The sequence below is a fragment of the Tachypleus tridentatus genome, chromosome 7, assembly GCF_004210375.1.
Source record: "Tachypleus tridentatus isolate NWPU-2018 chromosome 7, ASM421037v1, whole genome shotgun sequence".
NCBI lineage: Eukaryota > Metazoa > Arthropoda > Merostomata > Xiphosura > Limulidae > Tachypleus > Tachypleus tridentatus.
The window spans coordinates 183,616,999-183,639,721 of record NC_134831.1 but is presented as its reverse complement, the minus strand read 5'-3'; the positions used below and the strand labels follow the sequence as shown (position 1 = coordinate 183,639,721).

Sequence of the window (22,723 nt, the reverse complement as noted above, 5' to 3'; positions counted from 1 at the left end):
ATTCTTAATTTAAAATTTGCCAAAGAATATATCGTGAAGTTCAATTTGTTGTTTCATATCGATGATATAGATGCCCGTGGTTTCAAATATTGTTGGTAAGGTTGCAGCTACTAATCTGTCAAATGTGAAGAAAACGTGAAATGAAATCTTCATACATACTTTGGCTAGTAACAGTACACATCACATGTGTTTGTATGGAATAGGCTATCTGTGTTCTGCACACCACTAGCCTTGTAACTCCATAGATGTTCTGATGTGCCACAAGGGAAGCGGGAGGGGATGGTGGTGAAAATAGAATGGAATTCGACATTAGAAGTCGGTGTTTTACGCTTCAAATTACATATCAACTTATTGTTTGGGAGAGTGTTTCTGTGCAAGTTAAGGCTTATCTTACGCATTCATGCACTCTCCTCAGAGTTATATTTGGATAACTATCCTGAAGGGCTGAGTGAAATATATGGTTAAAAAAGAAAGTAAACAATTATATCTAGATTCGCGTAGACTGAGTGTGATTGAAATAGCCACTGTGTACAACCAAGTAAATCACTTCAGTGTTAACACTAACCAGTCAATTTGAGTTTCCGCTTTGTTATATTGATTACTTACATGAGCTTGTTTTCATAATGTAGACGCATTTAGAAAATAACTTCAGAAAATATTTAGAGTGTAGTTTAAATCGAGTTCTGTCTCGTGTATCTCTGAGTGTTTGCTGGTACAACGTATTAAAGTACAAATGTAATATGAAAAACCATAAAGTTCTGTAAAGGTATACTGTGATAATATCCAAAATTTAAAAGCAAAGGGTGAAGTGAGAGGCCTCCCAGCGATCAAATAGCACAAACACAAAATATAAATTACGTGAATATTTGGTATCAGCTAAACAAAACCAAAATTCATTACATATGTGTGTAGCTGCAAAATTATAATGTTTTTGCGCAACGCTACACAGTGGGCTGTCTATTTGCGCTCTCCTCACCACGGGAAATCAAATCCCGGTAGTTAGCGTTTTTGAATCCATAAACTTACGGTTAACCTGCTGGGGGACACGAAATTATAATAGGAAGATAAATTCTAAACACTTTTGAATATACGTGTACTTAAGATTATGTACTCTTTAAATAACCTTAATTTAAATCTCGAATTTTTAAAAATTCTATGTACAGGTTATTTTCGTTCAAAATTTGCAACAAGAATTAATTTTTATTTTCAAACAATTAATTACAAAACTAGGGCGGGGGCTTCAACTCACCCAGTCCCATATCTAGTTACGCCCATGACACAATAATTCTTTTAGAATTATCAAGGACAAAATGCAGTGGCATCACTTGAACATGTATAAAGATGTACTGTGATGTATAAAAAGCATGATGTGTTCTTTTGGTATAATCTGAACATGCATGCGTAAAGAGTTACTAACACACTGGTCAGGTGGTTTAAGGCGTTCGACTCTTAATCTGAGGGTTGCGGGTTCAAATTCCCGTCGCACCAAACGTGCTCGCCCTTTCAGCCGTTGAGGCGTTATAATTGATGGTCAATCCCACTATTCGTTGGTAAAAGAGTAGTTCAAGAGTTGGCGGTGGGTGGTGATGACTAGCTGTCTACTCTCTAGTCTTACACTGCTAAATTAGGGACGACTAGCGCAGATAACCTTCGTGTAGCTTTGCGCGAAGTTCAAAACAAACAAAACTAACAGGTATCGTATAAAAGTAAAAAGGCTGCCTGGACGATGTTTTGTAGAGCTTGGTTTTATTCGTCTACAGCTGTATGGTACATGAAGACATGGTACACACTGAGCTTGGAGTTATACAGAAAATATTTATATTGGCGGACAAATATTAAGAGTGGTACTGGTTACTCCTGACCTTCTCTTGATATACAGCTATATTTGTATGCAACACCTAAAATATTGTGTGTTCTGGTACGATATGAAAGTGTGCGTGTATTTGTTTAGGTACACACATTGTAGACAAGTGAAACCTAGAGTGGTGTTTGGGTGTTAATGACAGTACTAGGTTTTTACTATAAGATGTATTAAATTAAGACTTTTTCAAAACATAAACGTATCTTATACACGTGAAGATATGCCGTTGATGCTTAATAATGTTGTGAGACAATGGTAGTTAGATTCGCTACTTGATGTCAAGCCCCTAACAAGTGCCTCATATATCTTTAATACACAAAGATTCTAATTGCAAGAAGATACATATTACGTAAATAACCTTACCTCTTACATCCCAAGCAACAAAATCCATTTATTACTTCTACATATTCGAATTGACTAAATCTTTATACGTATAACACTTTAAAATATTAAGTTCGTTAGCTTTACTTACTATCAACTAACTACAACTAAGAACATTCTAACTCTTTTTCACACACAGTCCTGATAGTTTTATTGCAACGTGACCTTAAATAGTTGCTTACCTTAATGAGGGAGCGAATGCCAAATATACAACGATATTATTTCACGTTATAAACTATAGCACATTAATGCCATAGAAACACAGCTAATATAAAAATGTTTTTTATATATACATTTAACATTTTTGTGATGTATCAGTTCAGTTGAAGGTTGTTTGTTTGTTATTTGTTAAGCAAAAAAGCTTAACCATGGATATCAAAACCCGGTTTTCAACATTAAAAATCTTCAGACTTACCGCTGTGGTACTGGAGAGCACAGCACTCCAGCTATCATCAACATTAGCCAAAAATATAATATAGATAAGAATCTGGTTAAACATCATCCATTAATTATCTTGTTCAATAATTTATTTATCAGAAAGATGAACAACAAACTGTAAGATATTCCACTAAACGCCATTACCATTTAGTGAATTCTATACTTCGAAAGTTCCCACAGATATGAAATTCATGAAGCGTTTTATTAAGATTACCTTAAAAAACACAAATATATATATATGGCGTGTATAAAGTTTACTGTTTACCTTTATTATACATACCTAAACAAAATGTACACATAGTATATACATTTTATATGTTAGAGTTTCAGCAATGACAAAAATATTCATTTTACTTTTGTTCATAACCAATCATTACATATATTATTTCAATAGGACAGAACGTTCAGGTTTTAGGGCTATTCAACAAGACGAGACAGTTGGGTTTGCTTTGTATTTCAGTTTTTAAGTTGTAATTTGCATCATTTCATCCCACGCTACAAAACAAATACCACAATCAGTTGAAAGTACTAGTTGTCCGTATGCTATTCTGTCCAAAAACACACATACAAATTTATTATTCTGATTTTTCCACCATCTCCTTAACTGGAATGATGGGTCGTTAAGTAAAACAAATCAGAGGTGGAACGAAAATAATTATTCGTTTTTTTGATAAAACTGTTGAAGCTGTACAACAAGCAGTGACTATTTCAAGCCTATAAATGAACACAGTTCAGATCTTAAAATTATTTTAATCGTATATCTCACGAAACAAGTAATTATGATACATACGAATTCAAGTGAGCTTTTGATTTCGTAGCTACCCTTAGTATGTGGCTGTGAAAATAATGCGGTTCTTTTACTTTCATGTGTCTAGAAAAATACTCGTTGTAAAACTATATATAACATGAATATTATTGAAACTTTTTAGAATAGATGGCAACTGCCTGCTCTGGAGACGCAAGTTTCGAGGACGACGTTTCGAAAGTCTTCCGCGTTTCGTCTTCAGGTCTGAGGATCAAAGACGGAAGACATTCGAAACGTCGTCCTCTGCACTTGTGTCTCCTCAACAGGCAGTTGCCGTCCATTCTACAAACTTTCATCATGAATAATCTGCCTAAACAATCTATCAAAGAATGAATATTTTTGGAGAAACCTTTATTTTTCTCCCATCACTCCATTAAGAATATGGCTGCACTGAGAATTAATTGCACTTTCTGAGAATGACTTGCTTCTGCTAATACAGTGTCTCGCCACAGTCAGCATGTTTAACAACTATATATTTAGATCACACCGTATTCTCAGTCATATGATAGTGTAGTTGTGTTCCTGGAAAATTAGGAATGGAGAGCTATGTCAAAGTTTTTGAGGAAAAACGAGATAAGACACAAACAAATTTGTATAGCAACGTACGAAGGAGATACAAACTTTGGCTCACCAGTCATGACTACCTTATAAAATATATCAATGCATCCGGAACTTGGAGTTGAGAACTCGGAGACAGAAAAAAATCATACGTAGTACAAAAAGCTGAAAGATCCGATTGAAATGTACTGTTATTTATGCTATCACAGTAGCATCTGCATTATTTGTTAGAAGCGCTGTTGATTTATGTTGTTGTTTTGAATTAAGCACAATGGGCTATCTATGCTATGCCCACCACGGTATCAAGACCCGGTTTCTAACAGTATAAGTTCGTAGATATACCGCTGTGCCAGTGGGAGGGGGCTGCTGATTGATCTTATGGGCCAACTCTGGTGATTAAATATGTAATTTATACCAGCACTTGTGTTTGACCTAGTTCTCACATGGGTAATAACAGAATGTTAGTCCGTACTAAAGAATCCAAACCACTCATGTTAGGTGCAAGCAGTGGCAAAACTTCAAGAGGAAACGCTAAAATTGGAGGCAACAAGCCCATAAGAAGATTGGATGAGATCTTCAATGAACTTATTTTGACAAGTGTGCTGCAGAACAATAAAGAGAGTTTACTATGCGTTATAACTATCAGTTGTGTCCTTAGAAAGTATCAAACAAAATACGTTGCGTCGTCATTTTGAAACCCAACGTGAATCGCAAGAAGAAAATGGAGCATAAAAATTAAATTACAAAAAAGAAATGTCTGTACCAAAATTTGCATGAAAAGCCTCATTCGAAGCAAGCATCCGCATACATTACAGTACGAAAAACTTCAAACATCTGGAGAACAGTGGTTTTTGCCAATTCTCGTTGATATAGTCACAATTTTGTTTGGTAAAGCAGAGGCAAACAAATTAGAAGTTATTACGCTTTAAAATAACATAAGAATGAATACTAGTAGAGCGCCTTCGTACAACTGAGGCTTTTACACTTCAAGCAGACGTTAGCACAGAAGATTTGAGGTCCATTTAATGGCTTAAGTATGTCGTATATGGAAGAATGACATAATCGAAGACATTTTGTTCTGTTTCCTTCTTTATAGCCAGTAAACAGAAGAGGAGATTTTTGATGTACTGAATTGGTTTATAATATTCCATGGAATCGTCTTGCAATATTTTTCACTCTTGGAGCTCCATCAAGAGAGTGTTACAAACCTTGATTGAAAAAAACAAACTGGTACCATCTGCCTGCGAATATTGTATGATTCACAAGAAACAGTTGGCTGTAAAGGAGCTGGGCTCTGAGCTTCATGACATTTTACAGAATGTGACGTTCCTTATGAACTACCTCAAAGTTCCTCAGCTTTGTGCACACATGGTTCTAAAGCTGTTAATAAAGAAGAATTAAGTAGCATGTGGTTTTGTTTATAAAGAGGTAACATGGCCTTTGTAAGGAAAGGGGCTTGAAAGACTGTTTACCCTGCGAGAGGAACTGTTTGCTATATGTTTCAGATTGTACAAGCAATACAGATTTTGGGTATTTTCTGTGTGACATACGTAAGGTGTTACTTCTTGCCTATCTCAAGGATATTTTTACAAAGTTAACTGCACTGTTTGTTTCATTACATAGAAAAAACTTTGAGAGCATGATGCTGAATGACTTCGTTATTGGGTTTGTAAGGAATATTTCATTCTGGAAGGGGAAAAAATGATGGAATTTCGAGATGTTCCTTTGCCTTAAATACTTTTGTCCAAATATTAATATTAAATCTCCCATCCATATTATTAAAAGTTATCTGAGACCAGTTTGTGAAAAGTTTTACTTCCTTTTTCCCGAACCTTGACCCCACGCAGCATGAGTTGGCCAGAAATTGATTCTACATCCAGGCTAATGAGATCAGCTTGTTTAATACTGAGGTGCAGCAACTGATCCATCTGTCATTGGATGATAGTGGTAGACTTTATTTGGACTGACAGAGTACTGATTGAAAGTGATGAAAGCGGAAATGTATACAGCAGTACCGTGACGATCACTAAACATGGTGGCGCCCTTTACAGCAATCTTATCCTTAGACTTGAGATGCACCGTTTAAACTATTTTATCAAAATTTGGAAAAAATACCTAGGCCAGTGGTTCTTAACCTTGTTGGAGGTACTGAATCCCGGAAGTTTCGTATTTGCATTCACTGAACCCTTCGTAATTTGGAAAAAATAAAATATGATTTTTTTTTTTCGAATTCAAAACATAAGTAGATATGTTATTAGTGCACAAAATGAACCATGCATCAGTTTCACACAATATCACTGTGTTCAAAGAACAAAACCAACATAACATGAATTTCACACAAAATCAAAAACATAAATCAATGCGACTTTTGCTGTTGCCTTTCAGAGACAAGTTCAAAAATGCGCGGCTTAACTTTGGCAAGTGCCACACTCATATCATTTTCGCAACAAAGTATTTTCCTTTTCTTCGTTTTTATGTCTACCATCTTCGTAAAGGATTGCTCACAAAAATACGTTGTAACAAACGGTATGAGTATCTCAAGGGCTTTCTTAGCAATAAGAGGGTACGCTACGATTTGGTGACACCAAAACGTTAAGAGCGTTGTTGTTTTGAAAAGTTGCTATTAAATCTGGCTCTGCTGAAGTTTAATGATTTCGTCGAGGTATTCATCATTGACATCTGCTGTCTTAACACTAAACGTGAACGGCTGTATCGCCCATGCTGGATATGACTCACTGGTGGAGAAGTATCCGTCGAGAGACTTTGCGAGCTCATCTAAGTGCATGGCAATTGCTTGCTTCAGTTCCCCGGGAACAGAATTGTCTCCGATTTCAGATACATCTTCGATCTTACTTACACAGTCGTCCAGCAGAGGAAAGTTTGCGAAGTTATCATTCTCTGTTTGTCGTTTTCATAACGGTAGCTTTATTTGAAAAGCCTTCAGGTTTTCTTCTGCTTCGATGATGTTGACTCCACTGCTCTGCATCTGTTGGTTGAGAGCATTGAAGATATCGGCCATGTTTACCCCAAAATGAGAATGAACTCAGATTTTTCGAAGCAATCTGCATGACAATGTTGGTGCTCTCGAAAAAAAAGAGCTAATTTCACATGCATGGCAAAAACATGATTCAGCACCTTTTTCCGGGATAACCACCAAACGTTAGAATGGTACAGAAGTACCTCGAATTCAGAGCCCATTTCATCACACAGCTCTTTGAAAATGCGGTGCTTAAGGGCACAATTTCGCACAAAGTTCACACGCTCCACTACAATTTTTAATACTTCTACCAGTTTTGAAGGCAAGGATTTTGTTGCCAACGAATGCCTGTGCAGAACACAGTGCGTTACAATGATGTGTGGCTTTCACCAGTGCACCAAAACCAGAGTTTCGTCCCAGCATGACTGGAGCTCCGTCCGAACAAACTGCAGAAACCATATCCCACGAAAGATCGTTGTCTCTGAAGAAGTCATCCACAAGTTTCTTCACGTCGGCTGCCCTAGTTGTTGTTGTAAGAGGCTTACAAAATAAAAAAATGTTCTTTTATCTCGTCGTTCTTCACATAGCGCACGAATACAACAAGCTGGTTTAGATTGGAAACGTCGGTGGTCTCGTCGAGATGAAGGCTGAATTTTGCTGGGTTTGAAATCAGATCTGCAACTACTTGAGCCAAGATGTCATCGCTTATGTCATCTACTCTGCTGCTGATGGTGTCATTTGAAAGAGGAATTTGAGATCACTTATTTTCAGCAGCTTTTCCCAGCATGATATTCGCGAACTTCAACGCAGCTGGTTTTACGAGTGCTTCACCAATGGTGTGTGGTTTGTCCTGCTTTGCAATCAAGTACGATACTGTGAGGATTGGTTTGTCGATTGGTACAAAGCCGAGAACAGGCAAAGTAGCCTTTTCATCGAACCTGGCTCTCTTTACCTTGAATTCAGCAAATGTTGTGTTCTTGTATTTCCCATCTCCATGCAGCTTCAGGGAGTGTTCTCTTAGTTTTGCCGGTGTTAGACTAAAATTGCTCATCTTGGCACTGCAAATCATGCATTGAGGACGCTGACTTTCATCATGTTTCGTTATACACGTGAATCCGTGTTGTACGTATTCGTCCGACCTCTTTATGTTTTTGCTCGACATAGTTAGTATGAAGGGATGGAAAGATTAGGAAAAACCTCACAAATGACGCACGATTACTACAGTCACAAGTCGACTGCTAAGCGCACGAAGTTCCCTGCAGTACAGATATTAAGGCCAAGTGATGTGACGTGATCAGCCAATGATGGCCAAGTGGAGCATGACGTCAGGAATCATATGAGTGGGGTGAACGGAACGGACACACACACAGTGTTTGTGTCTTGACCTCTGCTGAACTCCTGAGACTGACTCACCGAACCCCTGGGGTTCGATTGAACCCAGGTTAAGAACCTCTGACCTAGGCTCACATGTCACATTAAATAGTGTAATATTGACTGACTAACTTGTTTTCTTAATAATAGAAGTACACTTTTTTAAGTTGATAAGATCGCATGAGAATCTGTTAAACAATCTGCAAGTGATGGCGTTTTACTGCATTACTTCATTCAAACAAAATCACTAATTTAGCAGTGTAAGACTAGAGGGAAGACAGCTAGCCATCACCACCCACCACCAACTCTTGGGTTACTTTTTTTACCAACGAATAGTTAAATTGAGCGTCACATTATAACGCCTCCACGGCTGAAAGGGCGAGCATGTTTGAGCTGACGGGGATTCGAACCCGCGATCCTCAGATTACGAGTCAAGTTCCTTAACCACCTGCCCATGCCGGGCCCACAGTGCGGTAAAGTTTTTCATTGCAAGTGAAAAAGTTTCATACTTTAAATGGTAAATTTTAGGAATACAAAGGCTGGAAGATTTAAGTTATTTTTGTTTTATCACACAACTACCATAATTTAAGTTCTACAAATTAAAGCTTTGAAATACAAAGTTTCTTAATATATTTGTTCTCTTTTCAACAAGCCATTATTTTCAGTTAGGCCTATAACTAAAAACGGTTAAATCTACCTGTATGTTCCAAAATAAAATAATACAGGATTTAGAAACATGCGTGCCAATATTTTATTCATGAATTAGAGCCTTAGTCTATGAATATTATAATACTTTCTGGGTATATTATAACTAAACGTTTTTATTGATTTGTTCTATTATTGTTGTTTTTGTCTTTCTCATCAGTATGAGTAAGTAAATTAGATTTTAAAAGTGTATTCAGATTTCCCAAAGGAACAAAACCCGCTGTGAATCTCACCCTGTGCCTTACATTTAGATAAGATAGGATTCTAAACAGTTCATCTAGTTCTGTATAAACGTAAGTTTAACGATATACTTTATTCAATTGATAAGTTTATCGTGTTGCGAAAGACAGAAAATTCGAAATTTACCTTTGTTCTTATCTCTGAGGAGGGATTACAGGGCTGTGTTTTGTTTTAAGGTAAACAGTAGCGCTTCTGTAGAACTTAAGTATAAGGTTTCTCTGGGCCGCTGTTTAATCTCTAGGCTCATCTTCAAAAGTCAGAGGTTACAGGATTATATTAAAATGCTGTCTAGCATTACTATAGAAGAAATTATATACCTGCACGATTCTAAAGGTTAAAGTAAACAAACAATCGTATTATGCAAAAATAAAAGAACAAATAAATTCATCAACATGAAAATACTTTTATTTGGGAATAAATAGAATTAGTATTGAAATTGTATACCGGATTTCTGTGTACCAGTTGACATCTGAGCAGTTTAAAGAGATTATGTCACTACAATGGTTTTCTTTAGTTACTGCCTTCTTTTACGACTTTAAAAGATTTGCTTCCAAACAATCAAATTATAAAAGTCGTAGTTTTGCACCTAATTACTTTCTTTTTAGTAAACCTTGCGCAAGAATACCAACTAATGTTTGTGTAACTAGTTTTACTAAGGGCCTGGCATGGCCAAGCGCGTAAGGCGTGCGACTCGTAATCCGAGGGTCGCGGGTTCGCGCCCGCGTCGCGCTAAAACATGCTCGCCCTCCCAGCCGTGTGGGCGTATAATGTGACGGTCAATCCCACTATTCGTTGGTAAAAGAGTAGCCCAAGAGTTGGCGGTGGGTGGTGATGACTAGCTGCCTTCCCTCTAGTCTTACACTGCTAAATTAGGGACGGCTAGCACAGATAGCCCTCGAGTAGCTTTGTGCGAAATTCCAAAACAAACAAACCAAACAAACTAGTTTTACATAAAATGTTGTGCCCCGGTGGAACGAAGATAGGTTTACGAACGTACAATGTTAAGATCCGGACTTTGATTCTATGTAGTGGATATAAAAGATAGTTCAGCGTGTCTTTGCTAAAAAGAAATAAACATACGTAAAGTATTTATGCTTCGACAGTAAAACCGAGTTAAGACCTTTTTTCGCCCAGTCGCATTACGCATGCGTGAAGTAACGTTTTCTTTATCATTCATGTTGTAAGAGATTAAGTCAGAAAAAAATATCGAATTTCCACATATAGTGAAAACGAATTTTTATTCTTTTAAAGAAGGTCGAATCACCACAACTGAAAATCTATCACTATTTAGTAATAGTGTCTTAACAAACTACATAGTTAACTTTAAAATATCCTCAAACAGTTTGAAATGACAGAATTATTGTCAGCTTACATGTTGAGCTTCAGTTATACAACAGTATGTATGCGGACTTACAACGCTAGAAACCGGTTTTCGATACCTATAGTGAACAGAGTATAGATGGTCAAATGTACAGCTTTATGCTTAATTCAAAACAACAACCTACAATATATATAATGATTATAATGATATCCCACATTATATATAAGTTTAATGCTTGAGTAATAATGTATGATGGGATTGTACTAAGCCAACTAAAAAAAAAAGACATGTTTCTTTTACTTCCGAAATCTTAAAACAATTGGGACTTGCTGTGGGCATTTTGTTTCTTTTAAAGTTACCTAAACTAACTAAACTAAACTAACGTGGCAGGGGTTCAGTTTAGAGAGAGAGAAATCAGAAGAGTTCTCTCTCCAACTGGGGTGTTCAGGAACTTTATAGTTCCTCTTCGTCCCCTTACGTGAGAAATGTTTTAAAATATCCATGGAGTTTTTACTTTATTTTTAACATTTCAAAAATATTTGTGAGTGAGAGGAAGGACGGGAGAACTGGACGAAAGCAGCGAAAGTGAAGTGAGCCAGACTTTAGCTCGAGGATGGAGAACCCTGGCGGCTGGCGAATTGGTTTTTTAAAATTTACTGTAATTCATTAGATACCCTTGACTGGGTAAACAGCCCTTTTCAGAATAAGGCTGGGACCTACAGGTCCGATGCCAGAGATTTTGCTGTGGGGGGAAACGGGAGTACCCCGAGAAAACCCACTTTCACGGCCTGGGCGCCGAATAGTCTACCCAGACCGTGCCCGGAAGTAGCTGGGAAAGAAAAAAACAAAACAAAAAAAACAACACAAAATTAATTAAAAAAAAACTGATGGACTACGTTGATGGTGTACGTGAAAACTGTTAGCTGCAGTCTTGTAGATCGGGTGGCAACTTCATCATGAACTTGTTTCCACACTTGAAGCCCATTGGTGCAACTGAGAAACGTGGCCTTGGTGGTGGAACTACCTAAGTTACCTTAAAGTTACCTTTCATTACTCAGCTTAATATTGGGTATAAAAGTACTCTACAAGAAGGGTGTTTATTTCAATCTGCCAACTTTATAGTGTAAAAATGACGGATTCACGAAACAATGAATACGAAACGAAAACAACACTTATTTTCGGTAGTTGTTATTAGATGAATCAAGCCCTTCCATGTCTGGAGTAAAAAACTGACCGAGACTTGTTCAAAGGATTTACGACTGACTTTCTTGTCGTAAGGAACTAGATCTCTTCTTGGGCTTTTAACTTGAACCATAAATACATAACAGTTTTATTACAATAAAAAGTATAGTACGAATAACACACAAAGCCATACAACGTTTAACACACCAATCCAATCTCAGCACAGAGTTTGAACAAGAATTGACAGGCTAAAACTTGGAGCAAATTAAAAGGCTTTTTTAAAACCTAAAACGATATACTTTCATCTTGTTTTAATCATCTCATGTAATGATGTGTAGATATTCTGCGACACTTATAGACAGCTATAATCGTTTGTTGTTTTTTAACATATAACTAGGCATCCCTTGAACTGCAATATTTATGCTCAGAAACCTTTCACTTACCTTAAAAATATTTAAAGATATGAGTAATACATCGAGTTAATAACAACGATGGTAAAGATGAGCTTGTTAAAATTATGTCATTCGGTACGTTTATTTAGGGTTTCAACCACGTGACAGTGAAACGTGTTTTGCAAATAAACAAAGGAAGGGGTTGTTTTCATTTATTTATTACCATTTTAAAAGTATTATTATAATGAAGATGCACTTTTTAGGATAGCCTAATATCCGCGTTGAGAAAAGTGTGACATCAAAAACTTGTTAATCTAGAGGGTAATTTATTCAAAGTTACATTTAAACAGGTGTGAGGGGCTATTTGACCATCACTTGAATGCAACACCTTCAATATTGACATCTTTCTAATGTTATCATATTTTTCTAACTTGTAACTATTTTCTATGTAGCCTCTTCTTTTCAGTTTTTTATATTTTAGTATTCGAATTGAGCGTATTAGGTCTTAGGCATAAGAAATTTTACTCAAATATTAGTCTAAGTTATAGAAGATGTTTCACATATTTTCTATCAATTTGAATGGCGAATATAAAACACTGTAAGGTGATTTTCATAACGTTTTTAGACTTCCTGTTAAAGTATATGTGATAGGTACACTGTCGACTTGTCACCACTGAGTCAGCGCTATGCCTATCGGTATACAACGTTAAATTCTATGGTTAGATTTCCTGCTGCAGAGCTGGCAGCTTGTCTCCACTATCACTTATTTTTAAGATGCTGATCCAGTTCAATAATTACATTTATAATACAACTATAGTTATCTAGAAATAAAATTCTCTCACCACAATGTTTTCCTTTCATCTATACATTGTTGTTATATCTACAAACCTTTTAAATAGGAGCAAAGATAGGAGGTCATCAATAGTCAAGTAATGTTACTTTTATCTTAACTTATATTTATTTGGGAATAACGAAATTAATATAGTAATCTATATTGTATTAATTTATTCAGACCATTAGTAGTATACACATATGTGTATATGTGTGTGTGTGGAGGTGTGTGTTGTGTATGCACTAAACTATGTATTCATCCAAAATGACTTCCTTAATGTGGTTACCACAATATAAAAATATGTATTTTTTTATTAATTTGGTTGGCTTTTCACCAGAGTACAAGTCATTGTAGCAGAGATACATATGTTACATATAAATATGCAGATTAAGCATACATTTACTCATAAAAGTTACACAAGACAGGAAAACAAACGTTACCATTATAACAAACAGTAAAAAATCTACTTTAGTAGGGAATTGTTCACAAATATACACATATGCTAAGAATTTGAAGACTACGTGGGTCACAAACTATTTCTATGGAAACTTTAACTGTATATAGCTAACATTTATCATTCGAGTTATTTAATATGATAATAATACCAAGAAGCAGAAATGTGAGTTGTAAAATAGTTCTTGTTACGTAGTTTGATCTTAATATAAGCAAGTTTAGGTTGTACTTTTTCTAACATTTAGAAAAACTTTGATAATCAAACTAACTTTTAATAGCCATAGCTAGATGAACTGACAAATTAGGGGATTTATAAGTGATTTGCAAACTGCCATTGAACCAAATCAAAATGCGTTCCGTGTAATAGTACTTCCGAATTGTGTGTTTCTGAAACTAGCAGCAAAAGCAGTTACTAAAAATAATTTATTTTATTAAGAATATCAATGACTGTCAAGCAGCTCCATCTAACGCCAATAACCGTGAATTATAGTTAATCAAACAGAAGCCAAATAAAGGGTCTACTTTCAAGTTGGAAATCATTAAAAATATACTTGATCTCGACGTGTTGTTGTACACAACCTGAGACGCAATAATTCTCTGAAACAAAGAAGCGATTAAAAACATTAAAGAAAAATTAATCTTAAAACCCTGAACTTTTATACTATCTCACGAATTTTGGCCTTGAAAAAAATTCAAAATTTTGTCCACAGATATTCACAAAATTGTTATTGTTTCATAAAACAAAAACAGGTATTCTGTGGTTGGTGAAACCGAATTCTGTTATTCTTATACAATGCCATTTTTGGAAAGTCTGTTATGCTTGGACACCATTGGACAATAGAGTTAATAGATGGAATGAGGATCTAAGTTCTAAAAGAAGCACTGGAAAACCTAGCGTAAGTGCATGAAAGAATTGTCGCTTCAGTAACTGCATCGCCAGCATGCTGGAGGACTTTGGTTTCCTCACTTGACAAGTGATGCATCGCCAGCATGCTGGAGGACTTTGGTTTCCTCACTTGACAAGTGATGCATCGCCAGCATGCTGGAGGACTTTGGTTTCCTCACTTGACAAGTGATTCTTCTATAAAACGGAACACATTCTCCTTTTAATTTTGTATTTTTGGGATACTGCACAGTATCTTGCGGAACTACTGAACTGTCTTTATCTGGTCATTATTGTGGTTGCTAAACTCCACACTCTGAGCTTTTAGTTGTAGAGATACAACAAATCTGCATTTACACTCAGTGTTCAGCTCTTCAGGCAGATCTGAAGATCATAACAAGGAAAGACCTGCTGCAATTTCAGAGCGCGTGCTATCAATCTGTTTAAAAATAGACAAGGACTCTTGCAGACATATATTGACACTGAAGTTTTGGAGATCAAGTAAACGTGTTGTACATCTGATATTATGATAATATATTATATTATGATATTATGCAAACTAAAAAGCATTTCACCATATGAGGCTATCTTTCATCATTTAAAATTCATTATGTGAAATAATATATGAAAGCATTTATAGATGCCATATATATATATAGTTACAACTGAAACTATTTTTAGTGTTCACCAACTCTTAAAGATTTTGTAATCAAACGGTATGTTATTCCACAGAAAATGGTTCTGTCAATAGCAATAGACACAACAACAAAAATTACCTCTGTTTATCTTCTAGATAATAATAGTACATGAAAGCATAATTTTAAACGCATACGAGTATACAGAGTATACCAAACGTGTTTATCCAAAATAAAATTTCACCTAGTTGTAACTAATGGTTTCGAGTTTCTCATTACCAGATGCACGTCAACCGCATCAGTAACAAAATGGCGTCGACGTAAATTATAAAACAATTATAGTGCTAAGTTTGAAAGGATATGCGTGTTCCGCAGCCAAGATTTTTTTTCTGTACTCGCAGCATGGAGTGGAGCTGTAATTTTGTACACCGTAACTCAATAACGTTAGTTAAGGCTGTGCAAAGATTTGACGCCATTGCTTTAATCCTTCTTCTTCTATGCCCTATTATTCTTGGATGAATAACAATGCTATGTAAAAATCACAATAAATTCAGAAAACTTGATTCTTAAAGCAACTCAATGACAATAATTTTACGCTGTATTAAGTTTTTATAACATATCAAAAAGGGATGATTAAAGGAACTGTTGCTACACAGCTAACACTGTAACAATATACATTGAGTTCAACGTTTTGTTTGCCTTTGTGTCTTTTATTTAATATGTAAATATGTGACAAATTAGGACGTTCAAGAATTAACTATGTGAAATCCCTAGTGTCAATACCATTATTACGCAATTCTGTCTGAAAAAAACTTCTGAAGTATTTCAGAAGTAATTAAAGAGAACTTATTACCATTTTTTACCTCAAACGTTTCAATGTAAACTTTTCTCAGGAGTAGAATCATCACGGTACTGTTAGCAATATAAATGTGTAACAGCTTGGAACTAGTTGTTATTTTTACTTGTTGCAAAATGCTCCATAAGAAAGATTTTTAAAAACAATACTTTCATTCATCTTAATTTTAAAACTTAATCAGTTATGTTTAACTTTTTGATAGGAATAAAGCGCTTAAACGACGTTGGTTACTTAATGTTCTGCATTCGTTCTTGTTGTTTTAACACAAAGCCACACAATGAACCAACTACGCTTTACACACCACGAGAAATCGGACTACGTATTTTATCGATATAAGCCTTAAAATGTACCGTTGGGCCACCATTGGCCAAAATCAGTCTAATGATATTATATACTGTTTATTCAGAGGTTAGTAAATGACTCTCATCTTTTTTTCATTTGCAGACCAGGATTTCTACATGGGAAGAACACAAACTAAATATATTGGAAAATCAGTAACTATGTTCAACACTCTTTCAAGATGTGGTAAATGAGGCCAGTTTTTTCTTCACTTATAAAGTTAGTTGTTGTTCTGATGAAAATACTTTTCAAATTATGTTTTATGCATTAGGAAAATTTTCAATTCTGGTTTATTCCGAAAAAAATATATCCTTCTAAAGTTACGCAAATGAACAGATAATAATTTCCTTATTAAGATATTTGTTTTGTGCTATTCAAGGATGTAACTTTTGGTATACAACTTTCTTTCATCGAAACTGTTTATAAAATACCTTCGAAAATTTAACAAACTATTACCATTTTTAAAAGGTTTTAACCCTAATACTAATAGAGTCGTTTAGAGATAATTTTACCTTAAATTTACCTAATTTACCTTGTCGCTAAATGGGCTAAATGGTCAGAGCAGAAATCCCTAGAATTCGCGTATATTAACCACAGGAAAGTAGCTAGCAACATTAGCCATTACAACAAAAATGTCACGGATTGACCGTAACTTTCATAAAGAGCTCCTAGCTGAAAACGTGGAGCGAATTTAGTGGCACCACGTCTCTAACCCATAATCAGACACACTAACCACTTGACCAACCCATCCCTCTGAATCCATTGCTTAACATTTTCATTTTGAATTTCAATTTAATTTAATGTTAGTCACCAGAGTTACAAAGAAGTGATAGACACAATGACTACAAATATTCCACATTTGGTCAACGATAAGTGAAAGGCTGTGACAATGGACTTTCGACAAATCTATATGTTATTCTGGATTATGTATAGATCACTATACGGGTTATTTCCAACAAACTATACGGTCAACAACAAACTATCAGTACGTTACACAGGTCGTCCGATATCTCAATGTACGTATGACTTGTTATTGTTTTTTGAATTAAGCACAATGCTACACAATGGGCTATCTGTGCTCTGCCCACCACGGGTATCGAAACCTGGTTTTAGCCTTGTAAGTCCGCAGATATACCGCTGAGCCACTGGGGGACACGTATTACTTATGATAGTTTTTGTCGGTTTATTTAAAATAGACTGTACTACTTTGTATGGCTGTATTTAAGATGAATTGTCCTATTGTTTAATATATATAAACGATAGTGCCGACTGATCTTGTCAAAGTTTTGGGCAAGTTTCTTAATTATTGTGTAACTGATTACGATAATGTGTCCATTACGTATATGAATGATTTTATCAGTTGACTCGGTATCAACTGTCTTAATTTCTATAATGTGTTGGAATGACTGATAGCTTAATTTACAGTAAACTGTTCAATGTTTTTTGTGTGTGTGCAATGGCTGCATCGGTTGGTCTACGACAAAATATTAAATTACACAAAATATTGATCAATGGCAATATTAATAAGTGTTTGGTAAACTGTCTTCTTGATCAATGACTGTACAAGTAGATTTAAGATTATACATCGCTCAAGTTGTGTATGAATAATTATTCCACTGAATGAAGCTTATAATGAACTACTCTGTGGTTCAGTGTGAGTAAAAAATTACCCGCTGATTTACAATAAACTGTCCAACGTTTGTATGAATAAGTGGCTGCGTTAGTTAATTTAAATAAATTATCATATTTTCCAATGAATCTACGAATGACTGTACCAGCTAATTTACAATAAACTGTCCTGTTATTTGTTTTGTGTGAGTGTATGAATGAACGTAACAATTTATTATCGTTTTTTTTCAGTATGCGTTATGTGTGGACGACTTCATCAACTGATATATGATAAACTTGTTTATTTAACTAATTTATTATCAACTGTTCGTTTATTCAGTTACAACATCAGTTTTTCTGTTAATTTTGTATTAACTGACTTATGATAAACTCTGTATTTATTCAGTAAGTATATAAGTTACAACATCAGTTTTCTGTTAGTTAAGGACGAAGGTTATGCTTTTACCGCTGTATGCTTTCTTGTTTGTTTGTGTATTTGTCAGCAAAATTTCTAGTAAACGGCGAAATGTATTTAGACGAAAGTTAGTATACGTTTGGACTACGACCAAATTTAGAAGTGATTACTTTTTGGAGGGTCAAAGTCACAAAAATAAAAACTCTTATCTGATAACTTGGGGAATGAGTTTTTCTCATTATTTTCCTCTATAACTTAATGAAAAATGATCGGATTTTGAGGAAACATGGTGGACATACGGACGCATTTTCCTATTATCTGAGAGCCGAATATCATCAGTGCTACAGAGTGTCCCTCTAGTTATAAACTAAGTGTGTTCATTCAGTAGATATATAAGTTACTACACCAGTTTTTCTGATAAGTTGTATCAACTGATTTATGATAAACTGTTTTTATTTAGAATACGTATCTGTAATTTTATCACTTGACTATGACATGATATCATACTGTTATATATATATAGAGAGGGATAGATAATGAGGTAGAATTTACTTTGCTGCAAATGTAATATAGTTAATGTTATAAGGTTGGTACTAATACTATTTAAAACAGTACAAGGATAAATGAAATACTTTAAATAATTCTTTGTTTCAGAGCAAGACGTTAGAAGTTAAACTTATTTGAAACAGTATAAGAAATTTAACGGTAAAATAGCCAATTTCTTAGTGTTTAAAGTTGGCTTTCGAGTAAGGAGTCTCTTGTGTATAAAAGATCGTTTTATTTAACTCCGACAAAACTACCTTAACGTTCGGTCTCTATACGAAGGAATCTATTAATAGATTTAAAATAAACTGTCATATTGTTTAACTAGCTGGAGTTCCTGTCTCCTGGACGGAAGTTATGTAACTTCGTGATTAATGAAAGGTTATCTTAGAACATGAAAAGCGCTTCTCTTATATGTATCTGTAAAATATAAAAAAGCATAAACGCTCATAAACCTGCAAAATACAAAATGATAAACTTCGATCTCCGCATGGATCCAACAAAGTTTCATGCCAAATTTGGTGCAGGTTCGTGAAAAGGGGGTGAGGTAGGGGTAAAAACCGCAAAATGCAAAATTGAAAATTCATAGGTGGATTCGACATAGGTATGTTTCGGTGGATTCGACGAACCTTCACACCAAATTTGGCGAAAATATATCAGTAGGGGACGAACTAGTGATAAAAAAATGCAAAAATGTCCACATGGGCCTAATAAACCTATTTACCAATTTTGGTGAAGATTCAATTTCACCCTGCCAAGTAGTTATATGAACAGACAACAAACTGTACTATTATATTTATATAAACACCTATAATGGCGATATTTCTTGAGTTACGAGTTGCCGAATATCTTAGTTTGTGTGTATACATGAAAAACTCTATCATTCTGTTTAGCATAAACTGTTCAAGATGTTTAGAAATAATTGTGGCTGTTAATTCTGATACTCTTAACGTTTAGCTGCTACTTGAAAGTTTCTTCCGTATGATACTATAAGCTATCAAACTGCCCGTGTGCATGAATGACTCGAAAAGTAAATTTACGTTAAACTAAACTATCCAGTTGTACAATACGGGTATGTGTGTATGTACTGATCAACTATTATATCGTTTATTGTGAGTAAGAATTATACTAGTAAATTTCTGATAAGCCGTTCCACTGTTGAGTGCACATATGAATGACAGTAGAAGTACATAGTTGGCTCAGCATGGCCAGGTGGTTAAGGTACTCTACTCGCACTCTGAAAGTCGCGGGTTCGAATCTCCGTCGCATCAAACATGCCCGCCCTTTCAGCCGTGAGACGTTATAATGTTTCGGTCAATCCCTCTGTTCGTTGGTAAAAGAGTAGCCCAAGAGTTGGCGGTGGGTGGTGATGACTAGCTGCCTTCCCTCTAGTCTTACACTGCGCGAAATTTAAAAAAACAAACAAATAAGTACATATTTAACTATTAAATTATGAAATGACTGTATAAGGTGACTTGCAGATAAGTGTTCCATTGCTTCTTTAGATTATGAATGACTGTATTGCTTAACTTGGAATAGTGTTTATTTCTCCATTGTGCATGCGTGTGTAAATTACCCTATACTACTCTATTGTTTACTGTGTGTATAAATTACCATATTAGTTTATTATGAAACACTGTCCTATTGTTCGATGTACATGAATAGCTGTATCGGTTAATCTGCTAATTAAACAATTATTTTATTGCGCGTGCAAATGACTGTATTAACAAGTTTTAGATGAATCGTTCTAGTTCTAAAAGTACGAATAAATAACAAACCAACTAGTTAGTTGTATATTACTAATACACAGTGTAAACCAGAAATACTGCCGTTAATCAGAATAAAATGGCCGATTTTTAGTGCTTATATGAATTGCCTAATTAGTAATTTACAATAAGCTGTTCTGTTCAGTCAAGAGTGTTTGAATTACAGCTTTATTTTATTTACGATACACTTTGATCAAAAGATAATTTACAAATAACTGCCGTATCGACGAGTGTGTAGCAATAACTGGACCAGTGGTTTCTAACAATCTATCTTATCATTCACGGTATACGTTTAAGAACGACATACAATTTGTAATAAACAGCCTAACATTCTAATGTGTTTATGAACGATTGTCTCGGTAACTTTACTGCAAACTTTCCATCTCTCATTGTGTGTATATTTAAGGCTGTATCATATAAGTTAGGAAAATCCGCCCTGTAATTCGTATGTGCATAAATAATTTATAATCGCTAGATATTTAGCAAACTGTTCTACTTTTTTCGGTGTGCATTAATGACAGATAACACTATGCAACACAAATTTTGTTTCTGGATAGTATGTGTTATTTCTTAATTGCTTATGTTGTAAAAATATAACAAATGGCCATTATTCCCTTCAAACTTTGCTTTTGTGATCTGGATAATGAAATTTAAAAATTAACCCCTATTTTCTATGCAAAAACGGGCAAATTTGCACATTTTCATTTACATAAGGTCTGAATAAAACAACATATGAAACAAGATTTACATGTATTTATACTGAAGTTATACAAAAATGAACAAAAATGTTTAAAAGTGAGTAGTTTTTCGAGAGTTGCGACTGTAATGTAAACCAATTTCACGTATCAGCCCCCAAATATAGTCTCGGCATTCAACTTTGTTAAATCAAGATCTCTGGTCAAGTCATTGAGGTCTCTTTGGTTGGGGTAGTATGGGTTTCTCTCACCAGCTGCACTTCTGAAATTCAACCTGGATCTTCAACGTCTACTTTCTCTTCTGATTTGCTGCTCTCTTCTGAGATGACTGCTTTCTCTCTGGCAGAGTGGGTACAGGGAGATCAGGGCAGTGTGGCACTGGGGCAATGGATGCTGGAAGGCCCGGATACATGATAGCAGATGCATTCTTGTCAGACCGACATTTGGAAGGTTCCACCATGTAGAAGTAGCAATTGCTTGAGTGATAAGTGAGTTTACGCCAGATTCTTGGAATAGTGAACTTCATGGCTCTCTTTTCCTCTCTGTACCATCCTGCAAAAGAGCAAAATAAAATTGTTATTATGAAGAATAAATTTATTTTATCCACAACCAATTTGTAAGAGGTTCATGCAAAATATTTTATATTTGATATTTTTTTTATATTATTGAAAATTAAAAAAAGATAAATTTTAAAAGGTCTAAAATTTGTATAATATAAAATCTTACTGTTCAAGCAATCAAAAATTGTCCGTCTTACCTTCTAGAGTTTTTTGCAGTTCTCGCAGGTAAAATGAGGTATCCAGGGTTTGTATTAATCCCCGACAGACATGGCGAAATATGCCTTGTAGGCTTTACATATTTTAGCAGATACTGTCACAGAGTGAGTGCTTTTTTGCTCTTTTCTTGATAAATTGGCCACATGCGTCTGGAGAATGCTTGCAGCTTCTTGATGCCATCTATGATAAAATCAGATAGGTCTATGTGTTCACTTAGGCAGCTAGAACTAAACTAAAGTGGTGAGCCCTTGTGTATATATTACTATGGAAAGTTCTAGAAAATTCTAAAAGGTGCTTGAAAATTCTCGTAAGTTGTACAACATTCTAGAAAGTTCTTAAAAATTCTCTATCAGCTATTCTGCACTGAATCTACCTGAAATGTTCTGGAAAATGGGTAAATTTAAAAAATTTCATTGTCTAGGTCACAAAAGCAAAGTTTGAAGAGAAAAATAGGCCTTTTCCATTTACTTTAGACATAAGCAATTGGGAAATAACATTTTCTGCCCAGGAACAAGTAAAAGTAAAAATTTTCTTACATAGTATAATCAATTGATTCCAACAAATGTATCGTTCATCATGAGAAATAGCAACAGATTTACAGTAAACTGTTTAACTTTTTCAATGTCTATTAATAAATTAATAACTGATAATCATTTTTTTAAAAAACGTTGTGTTATTCACCGTGTGTATC

General features: G+C 35.1%; 1 protein-coding gene across 3 annotated transcripts in view; it reads left to right on the top strand.

Annotated features, from left to right (window-relative positions):
- Window positions 1-22,723, top strand: part of LOC143257445 (uncharacterized) — a 44,960-nt gene that overhangs the window by 1,705 nt on the left and 20,532 nt on the right. For all 3 annotated transcript variants that reach the window (XM_076516138.1, XM_076516137.1, XM_076516139.1), the window contains exon 2: window positions 16,335-16,415. In XM_076516138.1, coding sequence (XP_076372253.1) covers window positions 16,349-16,415 — 67 coding nt within the window. In that variant the 5' untranslated portion in view covers window positions 16,335-16,348. The remainder of the gene's footprint in view (window positions 1-16,334; window positions 16,416-22,723) is intronic.